The 22,762-nt window shown below is 53.1% G+C and overlaps 1 protein-coding gene across 2 annotated transcripts in view; it reads right to left on the bottom strand.

Annotated features, from left to right (window-relative positions):
- The window catches only part of AGAP3 (ArfGAP with GTPase domain, ankyrin repeat and PH domain 3), a 148,521-nt gene extending 126,432 nt beyond the window's left edge, over window positions 1-22,089 (bottom strand). For both annotated transcript variants that reach the window (XM_056335789.1, XM_056335790.1), the window contains exon 1: window positions 21,656-22,089. In XM_056335789.1, the coding sequence (XP_056191764.1) occupies window positions 21,656-21,932 (277 nt within the window). In that variant the 5' untranslated portion in view covers window positions 21,933-22,089. The remainder of the gene's footprint in view (window positions 1-21,655) is intronic.
- Window positions 22,090-22,762: the final 673 nt, after the last annotated feature.

Below are 22,762 nucleotides of genomic sequence, written 5' to 3'. Positions count from 1 at the left end.
CAGCTTCTAAACTGACATGATTGCTTTGAAATACCTTTTCCACAAATCTTAAATGTTTTTTTGACTCTTTTTGTAACTATTCACATTTTTTTAAACAATAAAAAAATTATATACATCAAACTACATACAGTACCTGGTGATGGCCTTGTCAAAGCCATAAAAACATTAGCCCTCCCTTCCACATCCGTGAGGTAAGTTCCAACTCGTGCTAAAAGCCTGCGTAGCAGGGTACTGCAGAGCGTTTCTCCCAGACTAACACAACGATTGGGATGTTGCACAATCTAAACATGGCCAAACTCAAATGCACTTTCTATTGGACTATAAATCATCTACCATTTTACATAATGCCTGGGATGAGTTGAAAGTTAATGAGGTATTTGTTTAATAACTTTCTTACATTGTATGACGCACAGAATACTGTACCAGCTTAAAACTGCCATGGCTTACAGGAAAGCCAGTAAAGGTAGACATACAAACTAATTAAGGAACCGAGAGTTTACGTGGGACAGTTTACACAGAAGCTACACTTCTTACATTTGTGTGAGGTCTCTGTGCCTAAAAGACAATGAGGCAAGTCCCAGGAAGGAATGGGACCCTCTTCCCTTCTGACCTTCCACCACGACACGGTCTTCTGAAGTCAGCAAGATGCTACAGCTTAATCTGCAAGCCCCGCAGTAAAGCTCTCTCAACAAAGCAAACAGACCAGCAGAATCACCGTGATTTGTGTTTCATGGGACTGAATCCACCTCCACCCACAGGAGACAACGGTGGCTGCGAGATTTCACTCCATGTCAGCCAAAGCACTACAAAAACAGGAGAAAGGCCAAGGCCAGGGCACTAGGCAAGGCAACGCAGCTGGTGGACCAGGGAGAGGTGGGCTGAAAGTACCAGCTCTCTGAGCCACCTGTGAATGGATCTGCTCAGGAGATGCTGGTTTCCATGGGGCAGCTCTGCAGGGAGATGCTCTGCTGAACCCCACTGGCCCAAGTGCCTCTTCTGCACTGACACCCTGCTCAGTAAGCCACCATAAAAAAAGTGGGTCCCATCACATATTTTCCTCCTCCTCTTTTCAAGCTGAACTCAAAGCCATCTGTGTTTTAGATACCTACATCTGATCTCGTCACCCTCAGCTCTCCTACAGTCAACGGAGAAAAATAAGCACTTTTAGTGCACAAGTCATCCAACCTACTTTGCGCTCCTACTGCAGGCAGAGACTGACTGCGGAGGAGCCTGGGAGAACTGACTCAGGTGGTGTCACCCCCACCACAGCCACCCAATGCAGAGTTAGACGACTCCTCCAACTTCTAGATCCCACACCTCCTTCAGTGACAGCCTGCTCAGCTGACACAGCATGAGCAACACCATCATTTGAGGCACCTGAAGATGTTTCTGTCAGGATCCTCGAGATCTAGGCAGGGTTTTCTGGACCACCTTTCTGAAAGCAGGTATCCACATTTCTGCGCAAGGGCAGGTCTGCGCCTCCCCTCGCAGTCCAGGTAGACAGACACACCACACCTCGGAGCAGCAATGCTGGGAACGAAGCAAGGGCCTGCAGCTCCGAAGGACTGCAGTGCTTGCCGCCCCAGCCTTACATCTTAATCACAAGATCGTTCTATTTCCATGGAAACAGCAGAATTAGGGACTTCAGTTTAAAGAAAATTACCAATGTTGGGTGTTTAACTGTTAAACCTGTCAGCACTCCCATCTCCAACGCCAGGAGAGGAGACGGCGCTTCCCCACACCGACAGCTGCACAGCAGCAATGCAGCTGAGCCGCTCTCCGGCACCAGCACCGTGCCTGGCCACACTCGGGTTGTGCCACTGAGAGCGGGGCCATCCCGTCGGCAGTTACTCTTGTTTCACTTACCAGTCAGTCAGGCTCCCAGAGGGCTTACCTTGCATCAGTATATGAGGAAATGGAAGTTCCTGACTGGTGGGGACTGACCCCATCACCTGCTTGTGCACTGGTAACTGACCCCCGTGACCCCCGACATGCAGTGGTCCTGCTGACCAGGGCTTCCCTGATGTTTCAGCAGAAGGAAAAGGCTTTGTGTACTTTAGAGTCGTTCAGCGAGTTACTGGGTGGCTTCAGGCACTAATATGAGTATCAGCCAGCACAAAGAGATGCTAATGGCTCCTCTTTCACCTGACACAGCAAAGCACTGCAACTGTCATGGTCAACACAAAGAGTGGTGTGAAGCCAAGGTGCTAATTACCATCGCCAGCTGAGGGTTACCCTGTCCAACCCTACAGTTGTCACTCCACCTGCACCACGAGCCTTTCCTGAAAACAAAGCTGAGAAGGAGCTAGGCAGCATCACAAGCCTTCTGAAACAAGTACCTTGGGTCTGCAAAACTCAACTCAAGCTATGATACTGGCAGCATCATCAAGGCTGTTGAGCTAGATCAGGGGAGCTACCTACACCCAGGAAACACTCAGGTAACACAGAGGCATCTCCCACGAGAGAGAAGAGCTGCACCTCTGTCTTCTGCCCAGCCAGGGGTCCGCCTTGAGGGGTTACTGCCCTAAAATCTTCTCTTGGTGCTCTGATGCATTGGCATCGCTGTGATTGGCATGACCATTCGTAATGGGTCCAGGGAGTCTTGCACGAGTCTTTCTCTTCTTGGCCATTACACCCAAGTCCAAGGACGAAAATTGCTCAGCCCAGTTCCGATCACATGTCGCCACACAAACAGGCAGACAGTGGGTAACATGCTAACTGAGAGCAATAGCACATACTATCTGCTGCCTTGCCCATGCCTGGAAGGCACTGGAAACCTGACCATCAGCCAAATTCCTGCCGTGATTATAACCACACTCCTTAAGCCCTTCCTGCCAGGTCAGGACAGCAACATTGTCTAGTTTCTGTTTTCCTCTAGGAAACCAACTTCTCACCCACAGAAACCTTAACCTTGCTCAGAGACGGAAAGCTCAAAATTGGAGAAGATGGAGGGAAGTAATCTTCTGCAGCTGAGTCTGTGGGACGTGGCAAGGCCGCCCTGCTCCAGTGAGGGCTCACATGAGCCATCTCCACCCTCGTGTCAGCAAAGCTCCATCATAAAGACACATAAGCATGGCTGAAAACTACATCTCCAGCTGATAGACCATGAAAGCTGGGTGTGGTTTAGGCCAGACTCTCCTTCAGCCTCTGAAGAGAATTCCCCAGGGCACAGTTACAGGCCTGCCAACCCAAGACTGCCTGTAATGACAAGAACGGGCAGGGAAGAGCCTCTCTGGCCCCTGGTCCATGCCTGCTGCTCCCCACACAGAGCCCTTGAGCATCCTGAACCCTGCAGTCACCTGAGCTTCTCACGTCATGCAGGAGACCCAGCCTGCTTCTCCACAAAGCCACTGCAGATGGGACTGGGGTGCTGATGGAGAAGAGACGCTGTCAGGACACTGCAAGATCAAACTACCCCTGGGGTACATACCCCAGCACATCCTCCCCACCCCAAGGGTTCATCAGCCAAGCCATCAGGCTGCCTTGCGTACGGCTCCTCACTCTGTCCTTTCCTCTGCTGCCTGCAGCCTGCCCATCCTCCTCTCCCACCCCTTCTCTCCCCCTCATCTGGCCAGCCGGGGCTGACACCGCCTCAGCTGGTGGAGGGGAGCAGGCGGCGGGTGCCTGGCAGCGGCAGTGAGTCAGGCACAGGCAGCACTGCATGTGGGAGTCTGCCAGCTGAGTCACCCAGCGTGGAGACAGGCTGACTCACCCTTGGACACAGCGCTGCAGGACGGATGGATGCTGGCTGGCCAGCAGATGCTGCCACGGCAGCTCCAGGTGCAGGTTTCCTCCCTGCCGCACCATTCCGCTGACAGCGGTTCCCCAAGGGCCCCAGTGCAGTGCAGAGCAGCGACCTGGGCAGGAGGTCCCCCAGGCCACCAGTGGTGCTCCAGGGATGCTGACCAGGGGTGCCATGCCTGATGTGCGACACCTGTTCCAGTGTCCCTGCTGCGGTCCCCATCATCTGCCCCCACGCCAGGAATGAAGCCACGGGTTGGACGAGCCCTCAGCCTGACCGCAACAGCCACCCTGCGTTGGCTCCCAGGGCATGCTACCATGGCCACCCACCCTGTGCCCCACATGCCACCCACCCGCTCCTTGGCCTGCCCACACCACCTTCCCCAGCCCAGGTAGCTGGCAGCACAAAGGTACTGGGACAGAGGGGACCTCACATGCCCAGTCCCTCCAACCACTGCCACCGTCTTTGGCTGGAGGAAACCACACACCACCTACTTCAGCAATAAAGTAACCCAAAATCTCATTAACTGGGCATTTATTTTAGTGTGCCACTTAAATCCGGCACCCACCACTGTGGTTTGGGACCAGCAGAATTAGCTCAAGGAGAGGAGGGACGCGAGCTGGGGCCAGCGCTGCCGAGGAGCCTGGCAGACCCGTCGCTGCCAGCAGTGGGACAGCCCCAGGCACGCAGACAGCCCAAGACAGTGGCAGGAGCAGCAGTACAACCCACCACCCAAAGAGGAAAGCAGCGACAGGGGCTTTGCTCACTGACAAACCGTGCGAAGGAGGAAGTGGTGTGGTGACGACCCCTTCCTACACCCTGTCACTGGCAGCGGAACCGGGGCCATGGGCACACAAGCAGCTTCTTCCCACATAACGCAGAGAACAGTTGGCAACAGCAGATGCAACGGGCTTTCTGAGGGCTGCCAGGTGCTGCCCAGGACTGGGGGGCTGTTGGAAACAGAGCCAACAGCTCCAGCTCAGGCATAGCCCGTGGACCTCCACGTGGGCTGCCAAAGCCAGAGCCCAGCCAGCATCTCTTCCAGCCCAGCCCAGTGACCAGGGCAGATGGGAGCTGCTCCTCAGCTCTGCAGGCCCCTCTGTCTGGGCAAGGGGGCTGAGAGCGAGACTGCAGCCACGGCTGCCTTCGGCGCAGGGCCGGGCAGCCCCAGCATGGAGCACCCTTCACGGAACGCCCCCTGCACCAGGCCGGGAACCTGGTCCTGCACGCCCTGCAGCATCACCTCCTGCAGCAAGCAAGCACCTCCTCACTCCTGGTCCTCTTGGATAACAAAAGTACTTGTGGGAGAATGTAAAGCTGGGACAATGGGGTTTGGCACTGTGGGGCTTTGCTCGGTTTTTCATTTGTTTGGGAGTTTTGTTGTTGTTTAGCTTTTTTACATTTTCATGATAATTTACTGGATAGCCAAAAAGCCAACACTCTATAAATAAAATAAAGAGGACAATTTGGCTAAAAGGCCTGAACTAGCTTAGAGGTTATTAACATCCGAAATAACCAAAAAAAGGGTAAGAAATATGAAAAAAAGAGGAGGAAACAGATGTCAATAAGATCTTGAATGCAGGAAGTATCAAAAATTGGTATAGGAAGCCAAAGACTTCAGGAAAAATTTTTTCAACAATGCTAAGTACAACAGGAAGCAGCTTTGCAAAATAAGGTACCTTCACAGAGCTCCTGTGGGCAGGCACAGCCAAATCACGGCAGCAGATACAAGAGCAGACATCGTCCTTCAGTCCTCACATCGATTTCATTAAAGGAGCAGACTGAAATACTCAAAAAGAGTAAACACAGAGACAAATGTGTAACAAAACAATATTTCTGTTACAAATTAACACTTTGCAAAGTCACTAATGATAAATGCAGCAAGAACCGGCTAAATTACTAGTCTCAGAAAACAGCCAGAGCAACTTCACACTAACAGGTAAAAGGATCTCTAGTGACGCTCTGGAGCCATCCCGGTGATGAGGAGAAGCTCCAGAGAGTTGGACAATGCTGTTGCCATGCCCATCTCCAAGACACGCAAGGCAGCAATCGCCAGAAATGCCAGGCCAGCCAGCTCCTCCCCAGCAAGGACCATGGAGCGCATCCTTTTGGAGGCCATTTCCAAACACATGAGGAACGAGCGGGTGACCAGGAGCTGTCAGTATGGATTTGTCATGGCAGACAATCCACCATCAATCCGACTGCCTCACACAATGGCCGGACTGAGGAAGCACGGGCTGGACACACAGAGCAAGGATGAGCAGAAACTGCCTGCAGCACCAGGCTGAGGGCAGCGATCAATGGCTCAATAACCAGCCATCAGCTAGCAATGAGCAGAAGCCCACAGATCAATACTGGGCTAACACCATGCCATCTTCATCAAGCACCTGTGTAATGGCAGGGTGCACCCCCAGCAAAGGGGGCAGGTGGATGTGCCAAACAGCAGGGCTCTGCTGCACAAGTACCATGATTAACTCTGACTGGGTGGTGGGAAACCTCATGAAGCTCAGTATGGAGACACACAGCCGTCTGTGTTTGAGCTTAAGGACACCCATGCGACGGTGCCAGCTGGGAAGCTGCTGGCTGAGAGCAGCCTCCCAGAGAAGAGCTTGGGGTCAAGGCACACACCAGGTTGAGTATGAGCCAAGAACACGTGCTCACAGTGAGAAAAGCAAACCGCATCCTGGGTCACATCAGAAGCAGCATGGTCAGCAGATTGAGGGAGTGTATCATGCCTCTCTACTCAACGCTGATGAGCCTGCACCAGTCTGGGGCTCCCCCATTCAAGAGGGATGTTGAAAAACTGGTGAGGGTCCAAGAAATGGCTAGCAAGCGGTGAGGGGCTTGATCTACACAATGACACTGAGAAGATGACCTTCCTCAGTCTGTCAAAGAGGAGGCAATGCGGCAATCTAACAGCGGCCTTCAGCTATGCAAAAGATGTACTTGAACCCTTCTCGGCAACAGCAGACAGTGCAACAAGGGACAAGAGCCACGTGCCATTGCTTTGGACCACAAGGACTGAGTATTAGAAAAAACTTCTCCGCTAAGGGAGGAGTACCTGCAGAGACATGGAATAATTCCCATTCCAAAGAATTTTCTAGATTTAGCCAGAGAAAGCCACAGCCAACATGATTGACTCAGTGTTGCTGAGAGTCTGGCTTTGAGTTGGCTGGCCTGGAGATCTCCAGAGACCCAAACACTCCTCTGATGGCACAAACGAATCAGTATCAGACCTGATGTCATTCAATGCCTTCTCTATGTGATGGAATAATGCAAGTAAGATAGCAGTTGAAAAACATCTGGTTGATCTGACTTGGAGAATCTAGGACTAGGACAGGACTGAGTGATCCAAATCACTTTGCAAGCTGAGCCCATTCAGCTGAAGCACCTTTTCCTACTGCCCAGTGCAAGGTGTTCTGACCAAGGGTTACCAGCCACCCCCACAAGACAGAGGCTCAAACCCTGGGAAAGGGTCACAGGTCTGAGCAAATGAGTAGTTCATCCTTAGCCAGTAACGCAATGCTGAAGCAAAAGAGCTAAATGATCCTCAGATCACAGTCAATAGAGAAAGGAGATGCATTTACAGTAAATATAACTGTGGTTGGGTCAAATTAACAGCATCCTGCCTACAGTCTGATATTTTTTTTTATTTTAAGAACACTGGGTAATGAAGAGCCATAAAAATTATTTGAAGGCCACAATAAATGAATCCACAAAGAGATATTTAACAAGCATTATGTGATTAACTTTCCAAAAAGAACATCAAGAGATAATTGATTATAAAGTAAAAGTAAACTTTTCGGGGAGTAACATTCAGGTAACAAAGTTCTATTTAGTCCAAACTAAAGAAACAAGTACAAAAATGGAACTTTAAAATAGATGAATGCAAATTAGAAATTAAATGCTAACTATTAGTAGCTAGAGGAATTAGCAGCTGGAACAACCGACCAAAGAAAACAGTGCATTGGGCACTGTTGCCCAGGGAGAGTATGGAACCCCCATCCCTAGAGGTTTTCAAGACCTTTTCAGCTGGACAAAGCCCTTCACAACCTGCTTGGATGGCAAAGCTGACGTCACATCAAGTAGGACATTGCACTAGAGACCTCCCAACGTCCCTTCTAACAGGGACAGTTCTGCCATTCTCTACCCCTTAATGTTTTTCAGTCTGACCTACACGTTTGTCCAGGAAACACTTCAGCCAATTTATTAAGCTAAATAGTGGGATAATAATGCAAGTTTTATTAGTTTGCAATACACGCGAAAACAATTCAACAGACACTCCAGTATCAAACTCCGTATTTAAAAACAAAACCTGGTTGACTGAGCTCAACGTACTTCCAGGTATTTTCTCCTCACAAAAGGAACCTACTTCAGTCTCACCCCTCGCCTCTCACCACCACAATCTCCTCATACCCTTCCACTACAAGCTCAGTGAACATCTCATCGCAGCCACTGCGCAATGCTCTCTTTGCCAACCCACTTTCAAGCCTGGGCTCCCAAGCAGGAGGGGTTGGGCAGATTCTCCCACACCCATTTCTAACTTATTTACACCAGGCCACATGTCATTTTGTCCTCCAATTTTTTTGTAGACTCTCTCCAACTTAATATCCACATCTTACAGTCTACCAAAGCCATCCTTCACCTAATCCTCTGAAGAAAGCTGTCAGGAGGAGGCAGAGCAGAAAAAAGACCATCAGAAGTTCTTCTGATGTTTATAGTTTGCTGCCCTTCCTCCAATACAAGAGACTCCACGAAGGCAGACATTACTAAACTCTGTATGCAAGATCTTATTGGAGGCAAATCCACAAGGCAGAGAAAAAAATTTAAAAAGATACTACAGAAAGATGGCAGATCCTCAAAGCAATGGTGCTAATGGCACAAACGGGAATTATGCTGGTGCAAAGGAATAACAAGTCTGGTAGGAGACCAACTTGGGTAGCTCACATGAACTCCTTATTGGTCTCAGGCACAGGAAGGCATGCATGTGGGAAGTGGAAATTAGGTCAGATTAACAAGGATAAATACAAAAGAGTAGCATCAGTACTACAGACTGAACTCAAAACAGCTATGCAAAGAGTAAGAGGCAACTGGCAACACAGAGCCATCAAAGACAAGCAGCAAGTCTCATGTACATTAGTAATCAACGTAACAACATGAAAAAAATTGATCTGTTCTCAGTGGACGGTAGACGCAACTGAGAAATGGCCCTGAGGACAAAGTGTCTTAGGCCTTTTTGCTTAAGTATTCACTATAAACAGCGAAGAAGTGTCTAGCACAAAAAGTAGTCGCCAAAGAATATACGTAAGCTTTCAGTTAAAAAAAAAAATGCAATATCAGATTTTGATTAACTTGACCCTGGAATGCTTAATTGTCTGGATCAACCTCGAAGAGCTCAAGCCCCGAGAGCTCTTGACTGATGAAAGGCAACTACACTGAAAAAGGCAAGAGTAGCGCCCACCTTTAAAAACAAATAGGGAAGCAAAGAACTCACAGATCACTGATTCAAAATGTTTAAAAAAAGCAACGACCCGTAAGCCCCTGAAACACAAGGCAAGCATTAGTACATACAGATTTATTAGGAACAAATGGTGTCTAACCAACGTCAGTTCCTTCTGCAGCAGGGTAGCAGACCTTCAGCACAGCGAAGAAGCAGATGTCAGGCATCATAACTTAAGTAACGTTTCTAACTGCTTCATGTGGTATTTTCTGAATTAATTTAAGGAAGGATAAACCTACTACAGGCTCAGAACAAAACTGATCTGATAAAAATTCTCAGAAAAGTTATCAAAGATAACCCAAGAAATTGAAATGAGTATCAACTTGGATTGGGCAAGGTTTCTCCTAGGTTCAGCTCTGTTCAATATTCTTATTAACCAACCAGACAATGGAAGAAACTATACTTATTGAAACTGCAGGTGGCATGAAACTAAGAGTGACTGCAAGGATTAGAATCCTAAATGGCTTTCTCAAATTAGAGAAGCTGTCTATGAAGGAGCAGTTATGAGGGTCTACACTTGCACAGCATTAATCATTTCCCAAGAACAGGACAGAGAGCTGTAGTTAGCAGCTCTTCATAAAGGGATGGTGGTGGGTGGGGAGGTCAAAGTGGATCACAAACCAACAGGATTCAGCAATACTGTATTTCTGAGAAAGGACAACCACCATGTTGAATCATGTGAACACAGACGAGTCTGCAGAAGAAGTCCTGCTTTGTGCTTTTTCCAGCACTGGCCAAGGGCTCCATCCAGCCTTGGGTACCACTTTTCAAGGGGGATATGATCGAGGGGAAAGAGTCCAGAGGAGCACGAAGATGAACAGAGGATCAGAAAATATCACAAAGACATGAAGTTATTAAGCCTAAAGAAGAGTTTTCAAGCATGAAAACAGCCTGCTGCAAAAAGGAAGGGAGCAACCTGTTCCCTTTGTCCTTAGTAAGTGGCTGAAATTGGGAGCAAAAAAGGTTCAAGTTAAACTTTCTAAGGAAAAGGACAGTTAAACACTAGAAGAGATTTCATAGAATCCCAGAACGGTTTGGGTTGAAAGAGACCTTGAAGACCCCCCCAGTCCCACCCCTGCCACGCGCAGGGCCCCCTTCCCCCAGCCCCGGTGGCTCCCAGCCCCGTCCAGCCTGGCCTTGGGCACTGCCAGGGCTGGGGCACCCACAGCGGCTCTGGGCAGCCCGTGCCGGCGCCTCGCCGCCCTCACAGGGAAGGATTTCTCCCTCAGCTCTGATCTCCATCTGCCCTCTCTCAGCGCAAAGCCGTTCCCCCTTGTCCTGGCGCTGCAGGCCCTTGGGAAAAGCCCCTCCCCAGCTTCCTCGCCGGCCCCTTTGGGTGCTGGAAGGTGCTCCAGGGTCTCCAGGAGCCTTCCCTTCTCCGGGCTGAACAGCCCCAGTGCTCCCAGCCCGGCTGCGCAGCAGAGGGGCTCCAGCCCTCTGGCCATCTCCGTGGCCTCCTCTGGCCCCGCTCCAACAGGTCCGTGCCCTCCTTATGCTGGGGGCCCCGGAGCTGGAGGCGGCGCTGCAGGGGGGTCTCAGCAGAGCGGGGCAGAGGGGCAGAGCCCCCTCCCTCGCCCCGCCGGCCACGCTGCTGGGGATGTAGCCCAGGGCACAGGGGGCTTTCTGGGCTGCGAGCGCACATGGCCGGGTCACGTCTGATTTTTCATCTGCCAGCACCCCCAGGTCCTCCTCTGCTGGGCCGCTCTCAGTCCATTCACCACCCCCCAGTCTGTACTGGTACTGGTGATTGCCCTGACCCAGGGGCATGACCTTGCACTTGGCCTTGTTGAACTTCATGAAGTTCACAAGCACCCACTCCCCGGCCTGTCAGGGTCCCTCTGGACAGCATCCCTTCCCTCCAGCCTGTCAGCTGCACCACTCGGCTGGATGTCGTCTGCAAACATGCTGAGGGGCACTCAATCCCACTATTTATGTCATTAATAAAGACATTAAAAAGTATTGGTCCCAGTATGGACCCCTGAGGGACACCACTTGTCACTGGTTTCCACTTGGACATTGAGCCATTGACTGTAAGTCTTTGGATGCAGCCAGCCAGCCAATTCCTTACCGACCTAACAGTACATCTGTCAAATCCATCTCTCTCCAGTTTCCTGGGAAGGCTTCAGAGGTACTGTCACTGACTGTCTTTTAAAAGCTGGTTAGACAAACATTTCTCAGGAAGGACAGACATCTTGACTCCAGGCAGGAAGGCGGGTAAATGATCTCCCATTGCCCTTCCCATCTCATTGGGGGATCACACAAGGTTGTTCCTCCCTCACATCAGATTCTGGACTCTTCCGAACCCTGTCAGCTACTCCCTCAGGAACCTAGCTGGCCCCAACACCTTGTCCTCACTGGCCCCAGAAATTCTTTTATTCTCTTGGTTCTCCTGTTAGTTCTCTACTGCTTCTTTCACCAGCCTCAAAAAGATCATCCTTACCCCCCACCTTCAGCTATACTATGTTTTTCAGGCGTCTCACATGGCTCTGCCCATAGCACCTTCTTTTCTCCCTTCATGCTTCTTCTAGCTAGCCTTATGTTTTAATTTAATACCATCTCTCAGCTCTGTGTTGATGATTCATAGTTTGCCTTTCTATTCCTGGACTGTCTCCTGTCCAAAATGAAGTCTCAGCTTATTTTCCCCTCCAGCATTTCAAGTGTGTACCCACAAGCCCAAGCTCAACATGATTAAAGAGAGCTGTTACTAATCCCAGCTTTGTCCCCTCTTCCCCCAAGCCCTTGCTGCTCGATGCCTGGAGACATCACTTAGATCCTGTCTGTGAGTTAAGGACACAATTCAGAAAGGGAACAGAGTTCACAGACCTAACTCTCTTCTTGTCTCCATATCCTGGTTGTCCTTAAACCCCTACAGAGCTACACAAGTTATAGCCCCTGAAATACAGCCTTTACCACCTGGCCACACAAAGACCCCAGGCTTCCACTCTACATCAATCACTATTGCACCCTTCCCCCACAAAATTGTCTAGAACACATGAAATCGTGCCTCATCCACATTCAGTCAGAATGCTGTTGCTAAAATTATTTTCCTAACCTCTCGTTCTTAAGCAGGCCAGCCCTTCCTTTGAATCCCCTCTCCGGGTCCTCCTCTTCTGTCACGTCAACTGCAAGCTGCTTGTCTTCACCCTCCCAAACTACTCATACATTAACAGCTATCCTTCCTTGGCTGCTGAAGAGCTGACTCTTCTCCCTCCCAAACATGACAGCAATCTCCACTTCCCAGCTGCTAAATTTCAAGCAAACACCTCTCTATTTTCTCCCATTTGTACTTCATGTTTGAAAAGAGCTCTCTGTAAACAACCTGAAATCCCCTTTATTATCCTCTTTCAAATTGCTCCTTAAAGCTCTCCTGTGCCTCTGCACTCACCAGGAACATTGAAAACAAACACAGATTAGATGACTGCCATGTTAAGCCCACATTCACGACGCAGTCCATGCTGTCCCACTGCCTCTGTCCGCTCCCCAATTGCTCACTGGCACCTGCCTCTCCTCTTTAAATGAACTACAACACCTCTGCAGCAGGGCTCTCTTTGTCCTGTGTTTTCACAGCATCTGCTGCAGGAGGATCCTGATCAGATAAGGCTCCAAGGTGTGACTAAGGAAAACACCAGTAACAGAAGAAGCAGGCTCCTAAACAGAAGTGCCGTAGTACTTTCAAGCCTGCAGTACCCGGAATCCACCGGGGAGAGCACCGGCCTCGGCTGCCTGGCCAGCGGCGCTGCTCCCTTTATTCTCCATTCATTCACCTGGATACTGGGGAAGGGCAGTGCACTCTCTAGAGGCTAATCTGAAGGTCAAAACCCTTTTCATTAAGTACAGGAGTCAGTGCTGGGCAATATACCAAAAGCTGTCCCAAAAACAACAGCAGGAGGCAAGTGGGCAACAAACAAGCTACAGGGAGCAAGCGTCAGGGCTGACAGCCCACATTAGCAGCAAGTTGAGATGCGAGATGACGGACCCAGAGCCGGTGGCTCCCAACACTCCAGAACTACAGCATCAGCACAACAAGAGCAGGATCTTGGGCACAGCAGCCAGTTAGCTGTAACTGAGGCACAGTGCTCTGGATGACTGAGTGGATTTCATCACCACAGATCATATGGAAGGAACAAGATCTCACATATAACCCCAGGCAAGAACTTCCAGAGTGACTCATGCAAGCCAGAGGTTCCAGTGCGGAGATGCAGCCCCATGGCAGTGAGCCACTGCAGACAGATGCACACGTCCCTTTCCCCTCATGTGGCACTAGCTGGGTCACTCTGCTCTGGCTAGGTATCTATTTTCTTGGGATTTGTAGGAATTCAGAAGCAGCACAGATTTGCCAGGTTAGGTTGAACCTGAACAGCAGGTCTGAAAGCTGGGGCAGGAGAGGCAAGCAAACACAGAAGAAGAGCTCTTACTCATTTGAACCTCCTTTCAATAGGGAAGCAGGCTAAAAATCAGGCTAAAATTGTCTTGATTTTTAGCTTTCCTGCCTCAGAAGGCTCCTTCCTCTCACCACAACACTGCAGAAAATCCACCTGAACCGGCACACCCCAGCTTCAGTGCTGCTAGGGGTGCCCAGAGCATTGCGGAGGTAAGAAGGCGGCAATAAGGCCACAGTTGCCTTTTTCGTGCAAGGCACCATAGGCAGGAATAAAACTGATGTGGTTTGTTAGCTCCGTGCAGCTGCTATACAGGACAATCTGACTCGCAGAAAGTCCTGGAGGATTTTTTTTAAAAAATAAATAATTAAAAAAGCCAGATGCCAAAGTAGGAAGAGGGGATCATGAAGAGAAAAGGACTTTTCCTGCCCAGCAAGGGATGCAATAGCAGCACAATGGTATTACTGAGGTGTTCGTCAAGGTTAAAGCTCTGATCATCAGCACGTTGCTGGGGCAGTTCTTGTATTCCCCAGTTTCCAGTAGTTAAGCTTCTGCATCAGCCCTTCAGCCCACTGCTGCTGCTTTAGAACTCACAGCCACTGCCCACAGATCTCTCGCACTCGCCACCAGCTAAGAGCATGACTGGGATTTTAGCTCAGGGACTGCCACCCCATTGCCCAAGGGCACCAGGAACACCTAGTCCTCCCCGGGATCTACTTCAGATGAGGAGAGAAGGTGGGACCATTCCACATCAGCCAGCCCATCTGGAAACACAGGTTAAGGTCCAGATCAGACAGAATTTAAACTAAGTTTGGCCATCCAAATTAACCAAAAGTCCTATCACCAGCTTTGAACAGCCAGCCTGGATGCAAACGCCTTTAACCCTCATCTTGGTGACACTCCAGAGGAGGCGAGAGCCCAGTGCTGTGCAAGACTCAAAGGTCTCGGCAATGAAAGCAGACACGCTCTGTCAGGAGCACTAGGACACCTACTGAAAGTGGATGACAAGATCAGCTATTCGCAGACCAACTGCCAAAAAACTAACCACACTCAAATTTCTCCTACTGGGTCCTCGCCAGGCCAGGCCCTGGCCACTCCAGCCCAAACACAGAAGGAAAACAGTCCCAGCTACAAACCAAGGTCTTGCCATGCACCGAACGCCGAGGCAGCTCCTGGGGACAGGGTCACTGCAGCCATCCCTATTTCAATGGAGGCTCAGGCAGCTGTCAGTCAGTGGGATGTCGCTGCTTGGACCGTCCCTAAACAAGCAAAAAACTCTGCAACCAAACTGTGAAATTCCCTGCTGGGAGAAATCGTGAAAGCTATGAGTTTACGTTGGGTCAAGGAAGACCAAACAAGCCCAGGCAAGAGAGCCACCAAGGATGAAGCAACACAGAGAAACCACACCGAGCACGGGAAGACCTGCAGACATCTGGCAAAGCACTCGGAGAAAGCATCCCTTAAAGAGGCACTGGTTCCCATACTTCCCCAGGCATTTGACTTGTGCCGCAGCCACAGGCAGGATATTTAGTAAATGGGCCCTTGCTGTAAGCTGTCTCACACAAGCTCAGAATCAACAAAACAGAGGTCTGTCTTGCCTTCCCCGCCAGCCCTGACCATGCATTACCCCTCCCTCCTCACCTGTGCCCACATGCGCATTCACGTGTTGGCACCGCAAGCCCTGCGACCAACCGAAAACTGATTCAGCCGAACCCCAGCACAAAGCTGGGCTTCCAGCAGAGCAGCTCCCTGCTCCAGCTCGCCACGCAGCAGGCAGCTGCCAAAAGGGAGGGCAGGCTGCTGGGTGGGAAGAGTTGCATTGTCCACTCTAGCAGCAATCACACTTGTGTTAGATTGAGGTAATTGTGAAATTGTGGCCATGGAAGTCTCCGATGCCCTCATCGAAGCCACATCCAAATCCCATTCTCTCCCTGCAGCGTAGCTGACATGCCCATCTTTTCCCCTTTAGCCACAACGTTCTTGCCCCCACAACACCAGAAACCTCTTCTTCCCTCACCACGGCACCTGCAACTTCATCCTGCTCAGTCTTCAGCTATCAAGATCATCCTCTGGTCTTCCTGCTCCAGCTTCATCACCTCTCCCAATTCCTGTCAATCACAGCATCAAGCAATTTCTTTTTCTGATTTTCTGGCTGTTCCACAAGACTTTGTTCCTCAGCTATAAGCACCACGAGGTAAGACGTGCATCTGGCAAAGGTGGCTCACAGATGTATTTCTCCAACCACACTCCAGGCCTCCTCCAGCTGTGCTCCTGCCCTGTCCATCACTCCCACAGGGCCAAGGTCTCCCCCCACACCAGGACGCACTCTCAAGCTCTCCCCACACAGATCTTTCTGCTTGTGCCACTCACATCAGGCGTCAGCTCTGGGAGATGCTGAGCAGCATCAGCTCTGCCGACTCCTCTGCCAGGCAAGGACACAGTCTGTGTTTGAGGACCCAAGACTTTTCTTTGCTAGCACGTAACGCAGCTCCAGAAGCCCTTCCAAGTACCCTCAGGAATCTCTCCTGGGAGTCTTTGCCCTGAGACTCCAGCACCCCTCATCCAAACAAAACAGACTGTGTGACCAGAATGTTGGCCCAATCTCTCATTTTTGTGTTCTTTTCACCACCTTTGCACTTGATTTCCAGGAAAGCTCAAGGCTATGGGGACAGAGGAGTCCTGCTATGACGCAGCATGCAGAAGGGGCAGCGCGGCAGAAGACACGCAGCCACCCAGGACGCGTAGTTCCAGCCCCTGGGAGCACAGATGTGCTGACGGCTCTGAAGTGTGCTGCTCTTGGAGGAGACAGCGCAGCTCCTTCTGCCGCACCCCGCCACCATCCCCTGTGGTTTCCAAGACTTCGGGAACTCAGAGGCACACATAAACGGGGCAATTCTGCAGAGGTCATGGAATTAGCAGGAAAAAGCTAGCTAAGCAGAACACCCTCCTTCCCAAAGAGTGTAATTTACTTGAGGCTGATTCAGCTAAGCAAGGACATGCCAGCAAACCCTGTGTGCGGCCTGGCAGCACGGGGCTCCCCAGAACCCAGGCAGGACACTGGGAGGATTCCAGAGGGCTTCATTCTTATCTTCCTCAAGAAGATACTGCCTCAGTGACAACTTCTACCTCAGATGTTCCTTTGTGAATCACAGCATCAGGAACCAGTTTCAAGACACATTGGAAAAGGATACAGAATTGAGCCATAAAACTTCAGCTGAAACTGAACACAATGGCAAGGTTCAGCCAGTTTAAGTCATCAGAAAGACAGAGAAGTGACTTCATTAACTGCTACGAGCAGCTTTAAACACAAAAATACCCAGCGTCAAAGGATTACTTACTCTGAAAGAGAAATGCAAGAAAAAACATATCCAGGATGTTGAAGAAGCCTACTGAAAAAATTATGCTATTAACAGCGAGACGGTTAATAATGGCGAAAAACTCCTAAGGCAGCAAGGCCCTAGATCGTAACTATCTCAAAGATATGCCTTAACCAGATGCCTTATATTTAGGTGACTGGGAAAAGGCTAAAATCCTGGGACAAAAGTGTTTATACCAAGTGACCCAAGAGTCTGTTCTGGTCTAAAACCCAGCAAAACAGCTGGGACATGGAGCAATGCAAAGCCAACATTCACAGGTAACTCCTGCCCAGCAAAAGCCAGATGCAGAGCCACATTCAGCTGCCAGTCTGCTATCAGCAGATCATTCTGCAGGGCTTTTTTCATCCTGTGCCTCTGCCAGAGAAGCAACAGCTGAAAAACATAGAGGAAAGCTTTTCCAAACTAATCCTGCTTCTTAAAACGCAGAAAGGAACCAAAACAAGTTTAGAAGTGTGTTGCAGGGGTATGAGAGGATGACAAAGGGAAAAACACACGGTTCGGGTAAAACTTTGACTACCCTCATTCAAACAGAGAGAGATTCTTGCTCCTGCTACCTGGCCACCAAGTCCTCTTACCATGGCTGACAAGTTTGTCCATGCTTTTCCAGAGACCTGACGCTTTTAGGTGGGCTGCAAGACATGTGCACAACAGCTAACATCAGGAAAAAAATTTTGATCATTTGACAAAACCTCTGCTGAGGGATCTCACCTACTTCTCCTCACCTATCTTCCATCTCCTCCCTCCTGCCCTTCGTTACTTTATGCAGGCAGAAGACCTCTCAGTAACCATCTTCTCAGCCCCGCAGAGTCATCCTCCTTCCAGATCTCCGTGCATGTCAGTGGATCCATGTTGGCTCCCGGTGCCCTGTGCAACTTGCAGTCCCCATCCTGCGTGTCCCTCAGGTAATTCTCTGCACCACTGACATTGCTCTCCCTGCCTAGAACCTGTGTTTTGGTCACTTCTGAAAACTCACTTCTATGAAAGAAGTGCTGTGTTATTACTGTTCTAATTACAAATTCTATTAATATATTTCTGTCTATAGTCTGTTCCAGAGTAACATAGTTGAAGGTCACTTCAACTTTATTACAAGTAGGGGTTGTAGCAACCTCAGAACTGAAGTTGCATATCATTTTGCTTTATGCACATATAAAATCTTTTATAGAGCTCAGCAGCTTGCAGCAGTCTCTGAAATTTGGCAAAGATACAAGCCTAGGATGAGGGAAACGCTTTTTGCTAGCCCCCTGAAAATCTGTCCAAATTTGGTGGTTAGAAACTACTGAAAACCACCGGGTCCCTGCCTGTGATTCAGCTGATGCTGGTGACCAGCCAAACCCACTGCCTTCCCCAGCTCTGGGTACCCAACAGCCTTCTTTCCCGCCACAGCCCCTCAGCAAAGCTTCAGCTACAAGGAGAAGACCAAAACACAGCAGATTCGCCCTTCCTCCCGCAGCAATGCTCTGAACACCACCTCCGTTCGAGCCCAGGAGAGGGTGACCACCCAGCAGCTGCTGGCTCCCTCCACAGCTGGTTTTCACCCCGTCATCAACCCCAAACTCTTCTTGTTCCTCCTCGGGAAAAGGCTCCTTCCCACTGGCCCAGCAGGGCTACCAGCGCTCCTGGCTGTAGCAGCCTACCCAGCACCCGCTTTATCTCCCTCCTTGGCAACGCCGCCTGCAGCGCAAGCCACAAACCCAAAGGATTTCTGTACAACACACCTCCTGCTAACGCCTCCCCTCCAACCCGCCAACACTGCTCTGGAGGTGAAAACCCGCACCAAAGCAACAGCAACCCCAGCTCTGGCACACCACTACTGCTGGAGAGAGGAAATGGCCCCGGTCTCCTTTGCTTTTAAAAATGCAGGAATTGCCTGCAGAAAAAGAATCTGTTAAGAGGACACGAGCAAGTCTGGCAAGAGCCAGCACTCTGTGTTAGGAAGCTGAATTTGGGATTTCACTGGCAACTCACATAACAGATTTTAGCACCAGAAGCAGTCGTTACGGTCACAGAATCTGATCTTCGGATCAAGAACATAAACAAACCAACAAACAAAAACCCTCTTCCAGTCATTTCTGTATCAAGCCCAAAACACGCAGTTTAGAAGGATATTCTCTTCCAGACTCAGGCACTTCAAGCAATGATAACATCTCTAGTAAAACTCTTGCAGCGGTTAATTACCCCCACCGTTAATTCAGCCTCTCACATAGGCTTGGTAATATATTACATGTAAGTGCATAATCACAGTGTGCTTTTCACCAGGACCACAGTTTAACCCAGTGCCTAGCAGGTAAGCAGGGAATGTAGCCAAGGTAAGGAAATCTGTGGGATTCCTGCTCTGCCAAATCCACAGCTGGGAAGAAAGGAGGGAGGAAGCGGGGAAGGACCAGAAGAGACAGGACGGGCCTGTGGCTGGAGCAGTCAAAGCCCCCCGACGACACGCAGCCTCCAGCCACATCACACACCCCTGCGTGACTCCGAGCAAGCCACATTGTGGCCACCTGCTAGTGTACCGGTCACTCTTCACGCCTCATCTTCACGCCTCATCTTCACACCTCATCTTCGGGTAAAATGAGGCAGCCCCCATCCAGCTTCAGGAGGCCCTGACCATTTGCAGCTGCATATGAAAGAATTTTGTTTTCACACCTTTCCTTGATCAGCAGAAGAAAACATGCGCCACCAGTGAAGTTGCTAAGAGACGCACCTAAAACGCCAACATGCTCACCATCAGCTTACGCATGTTCACATGGCACGAGACAGGGCGCAAGCAGGCAGCAGTGAGTGAGGACACACGGCTGCGGAGGCACACAGGCACCCAAAACCCAGGGGAGCAGCTCTACAACCCCACAGGGAGGGAGATGAGGTGCGAGAGGCAGGGATGGGGGAGCCCAGGAGGGTTGGCCACTCGCACTCCCTGGTCCCGTGAGCAGGGTTGTACAACAGTATTACAGTTGGTAGCTTCTCTGTCCCACAACACGGGAATCACAAGCAGGATCAGACCACGTTATCAGTCACCAGTCCCTCAGGTCTTCCACTGCAGCCAGCATCAGGGGCACAAACAAGGAAGAGCTGCAGGAACCCCACAGAGATGGACACAAGACGGGCTTCCCTCACCAGGAACATCCTGACTTCCTCAGCTGGAGACCAGCGGGAGCCAGGAGGCGCAGGGTGGAAGGCATTGCCATGGCCTGGGCCAGCCCTGTGCACTCCAGCTGATCTCCAGTACAAATCCCTTCCCTCTTCGCCTCATTAAATTCCATTAATTCAACAGCCTTCTGTGGCATGAGACCTCACAGAGCAGTCACAGATGTGGAGAAAAGCCCAATCCTTTTACTGGTTTTACATGTGTCCCCGTTCCGATCCCACCAAGTGTCCTTTGTCCTCGCACTGCAGGACAGCTGAAACAAATTCTGGAATTTACATTCCCCCAACCATGCAGCCTTTTGCCCTTTCATTGCAGTCCCTCTTACTTTTCTTCTTTGCCAAGAAACCACCCCAAAGAGCAGAGTGTGGTGCAGACATCTGGAGAACAGCTCCAGGGAAGGCACCTGGCCCCAGCTGCCACCCCTGTGCAGTGTCACCTGCTGCAGAGACCAGTGCTGCTCCTTGCCCGCACCCACGACGGCGGGGCCACCGCTCGCTGTGACACCGGTCCCACGTGCCACCCGCGGTGACGTTTCTGGCACGAGTTAGCGGGAGCAGACCCGAGCACACTGCCAAAAACCCAGCAAAGACAACAACTGCAGCAGGGAGATGGCAAGCCCCACGAGCCACCACAGCCGGCTGGCGCTGCTTGCGCAGACTGATGGACACCCCCAGCCGAGGCTCCCCTCGCTGAAGGGCGATGCCAGGCTGCGAACCCCTCAGCGTTCAGGGCTGCCGAGCCACCCCAACGGGCTCTGGGGTGGGCTGTGGTGAGCAGCACCCAACGCGAAGGCTGCCCCTCGCCCAGCCCGGCACTCGCTCGGCCGCCAGCTGCCAGCCTCGTGGGCCGAGCCCGCAGTTTTCTGCATTTTTAATTCGAGCTAGCTTCGGCAGAGCGCACGTCCCGACACCGCCGCCCACCGAGCCCGGGCCGGCCGCCCCCCTCTCCCCGGGGCCGGCCGAAGCCCAGGATCTCCCGCCCTGCGCGGGCTCCCGAGCCGCGACCACCGGCGCTGCAGGTCGCGGCGCCGGGCCGGGGCCCCCGGGGCAGGGCCGGCAGCGCAGCGCGGCCCCCCCACCACTTCCCTCCCCTCCCCCCCGGCCGGTGTCGGCAGCCCCCGGGCCAGGGCCCAGCCCCCCCGGCTCACAACCCGGCCACGGCTCTCGGCTCCGGGCAGCGGGGGGCGCCGCGCCCCGCAGGCCCCGGCCCGCCTCAGCGCAGGCCTCAGCCCGGCCCCGCCACGCCTCCGGCCACCCCCGCGGCCCGGCCGCTTCCCGCCGCCACGGGGCCCGCCGGGCGGCGCGGCCGATGCCGGCCCGGCCAGCGTGCGCGGGGCGGAGCGGCGGGGCAGGCAGGCTCCAGCCGAGCCCCACGGGCAGGCAGCGGGAGAGGCCGCCGCCCCCGGCGGGCACCGGGAGCAGGTGCAGCGGCCGGCGGGGACAAAGGGCAGCGGCGGCGGCCCGGTACGGCGCGGCGCGGCCCCGCTCGGCCCAGCCCGGCCCCGGCCCCCCGCCTCACCCTCGATGGAGATGACGTGCTCGCGGATCTGGCTCTGCAGCGCCAGGTCCTCCACCCGCTCGATGAGGTCGTAGATGGCGTAGATGTTGGGGTGCACCGACTCGAAGCGCCCGATCTCGGCCCGGATCGCCGCCGAGTTGGAGAGCCCAAACTGCGGCGGTGGCGGCCCGCCGGGCTGCGGGCCTGAGGGGCCGGGCACCGGCACCGGCACCGGCCCGCCCGGCGCCGCCAGGCTCTGCTGCTGCGGGCTCTGCCCGGGCCCGCCCTGGAAGTTCATGGCGGCGGCGGCGGCGGAGCCGGCGGTCAGCGGCGCGGGGCCGCCGGCAGCCGCTGCATGGCCGCGCTCTGCGGGCTCCGCCGCTCTGCGGGCTCTGCCACCCCCGCCCCGCCGCGCTCCGCTCGCCGCCGGCAGCGGCCCCGCGTCACGCACCGCCCCCGCCCCGCCCGCGTGCGCGTCACACCGGGGGGAGCGGGACCGGCCCCGGGGCGGGGCGGCGGAGCTGGGGCGGGGGGGGGGGGGGGACGGGCCAGCCCCCGGCCCTGCGTCCCCCCGCCCCGGGCTCCGCCCCACCGTGCACTCGCCGCTGCGGCCAGCTCACGCCTGAAGGCAGCGAGGACCCGGGGGGGGGCGGGGTGCGGCTCACCGGGCCCCGGCTCGGCAGCGGCGCCCTAAGGGCAGCGCCGTCCCGCGCAGCCCGCGTGGACCCCGGTGCCCTCCGCCCTCCCGGCCCCCCCGCCGGCCGCCCGGCTGCACTGCGGCGGTGGCTTCACCGTCGCGCCCGTCGTGCCGAGGCCGTCGACGAAGCCCTGAAAGGCGGCCGGGACCCGGAGCGCCCCAGGGGACCCCCGCCCTGCCGCCCCGGGACCCTACCCAGCCGCCCGCTGCGGACTGCTTCGGCGGCGTCGGCCGCGCGGTGCCGGTGCCAGCCGGGGACCGTTGCAGGAGGATGCTCGGAGGCTGGGGCCGATAAAGCCCAGCCGGGCTGTGCCCCTGCCAGGAGCAGCCTGCGAGGGGTGCCAGTGCGAACAGGGGGCTCCGGCAGGCCCCGCACCCGCAGCACCCTGCGTGCGTCCCACAGCGCAGCCACCAGCGAGGTCACGGCCTGG

This window comes from Falco biarmicus, chromosome 4, assembly GCF_023638135.1.
Source record: "Falco biarmicus isolate bFalBia1 chromosome 4, bFalBia1.pri, whole genome shotgun sequence".
Lineage (NCBI taxonomy): Eukaryota > Metazoa > Chordata > Aves > Falconiformes > Falconidae > Falco > Falco biarmicus.
The sequence above is the reverse complement of the archived record's forward strand: the minus strand, read 5'-3'. Positions and strand labels throughout refer to the sequence as shown.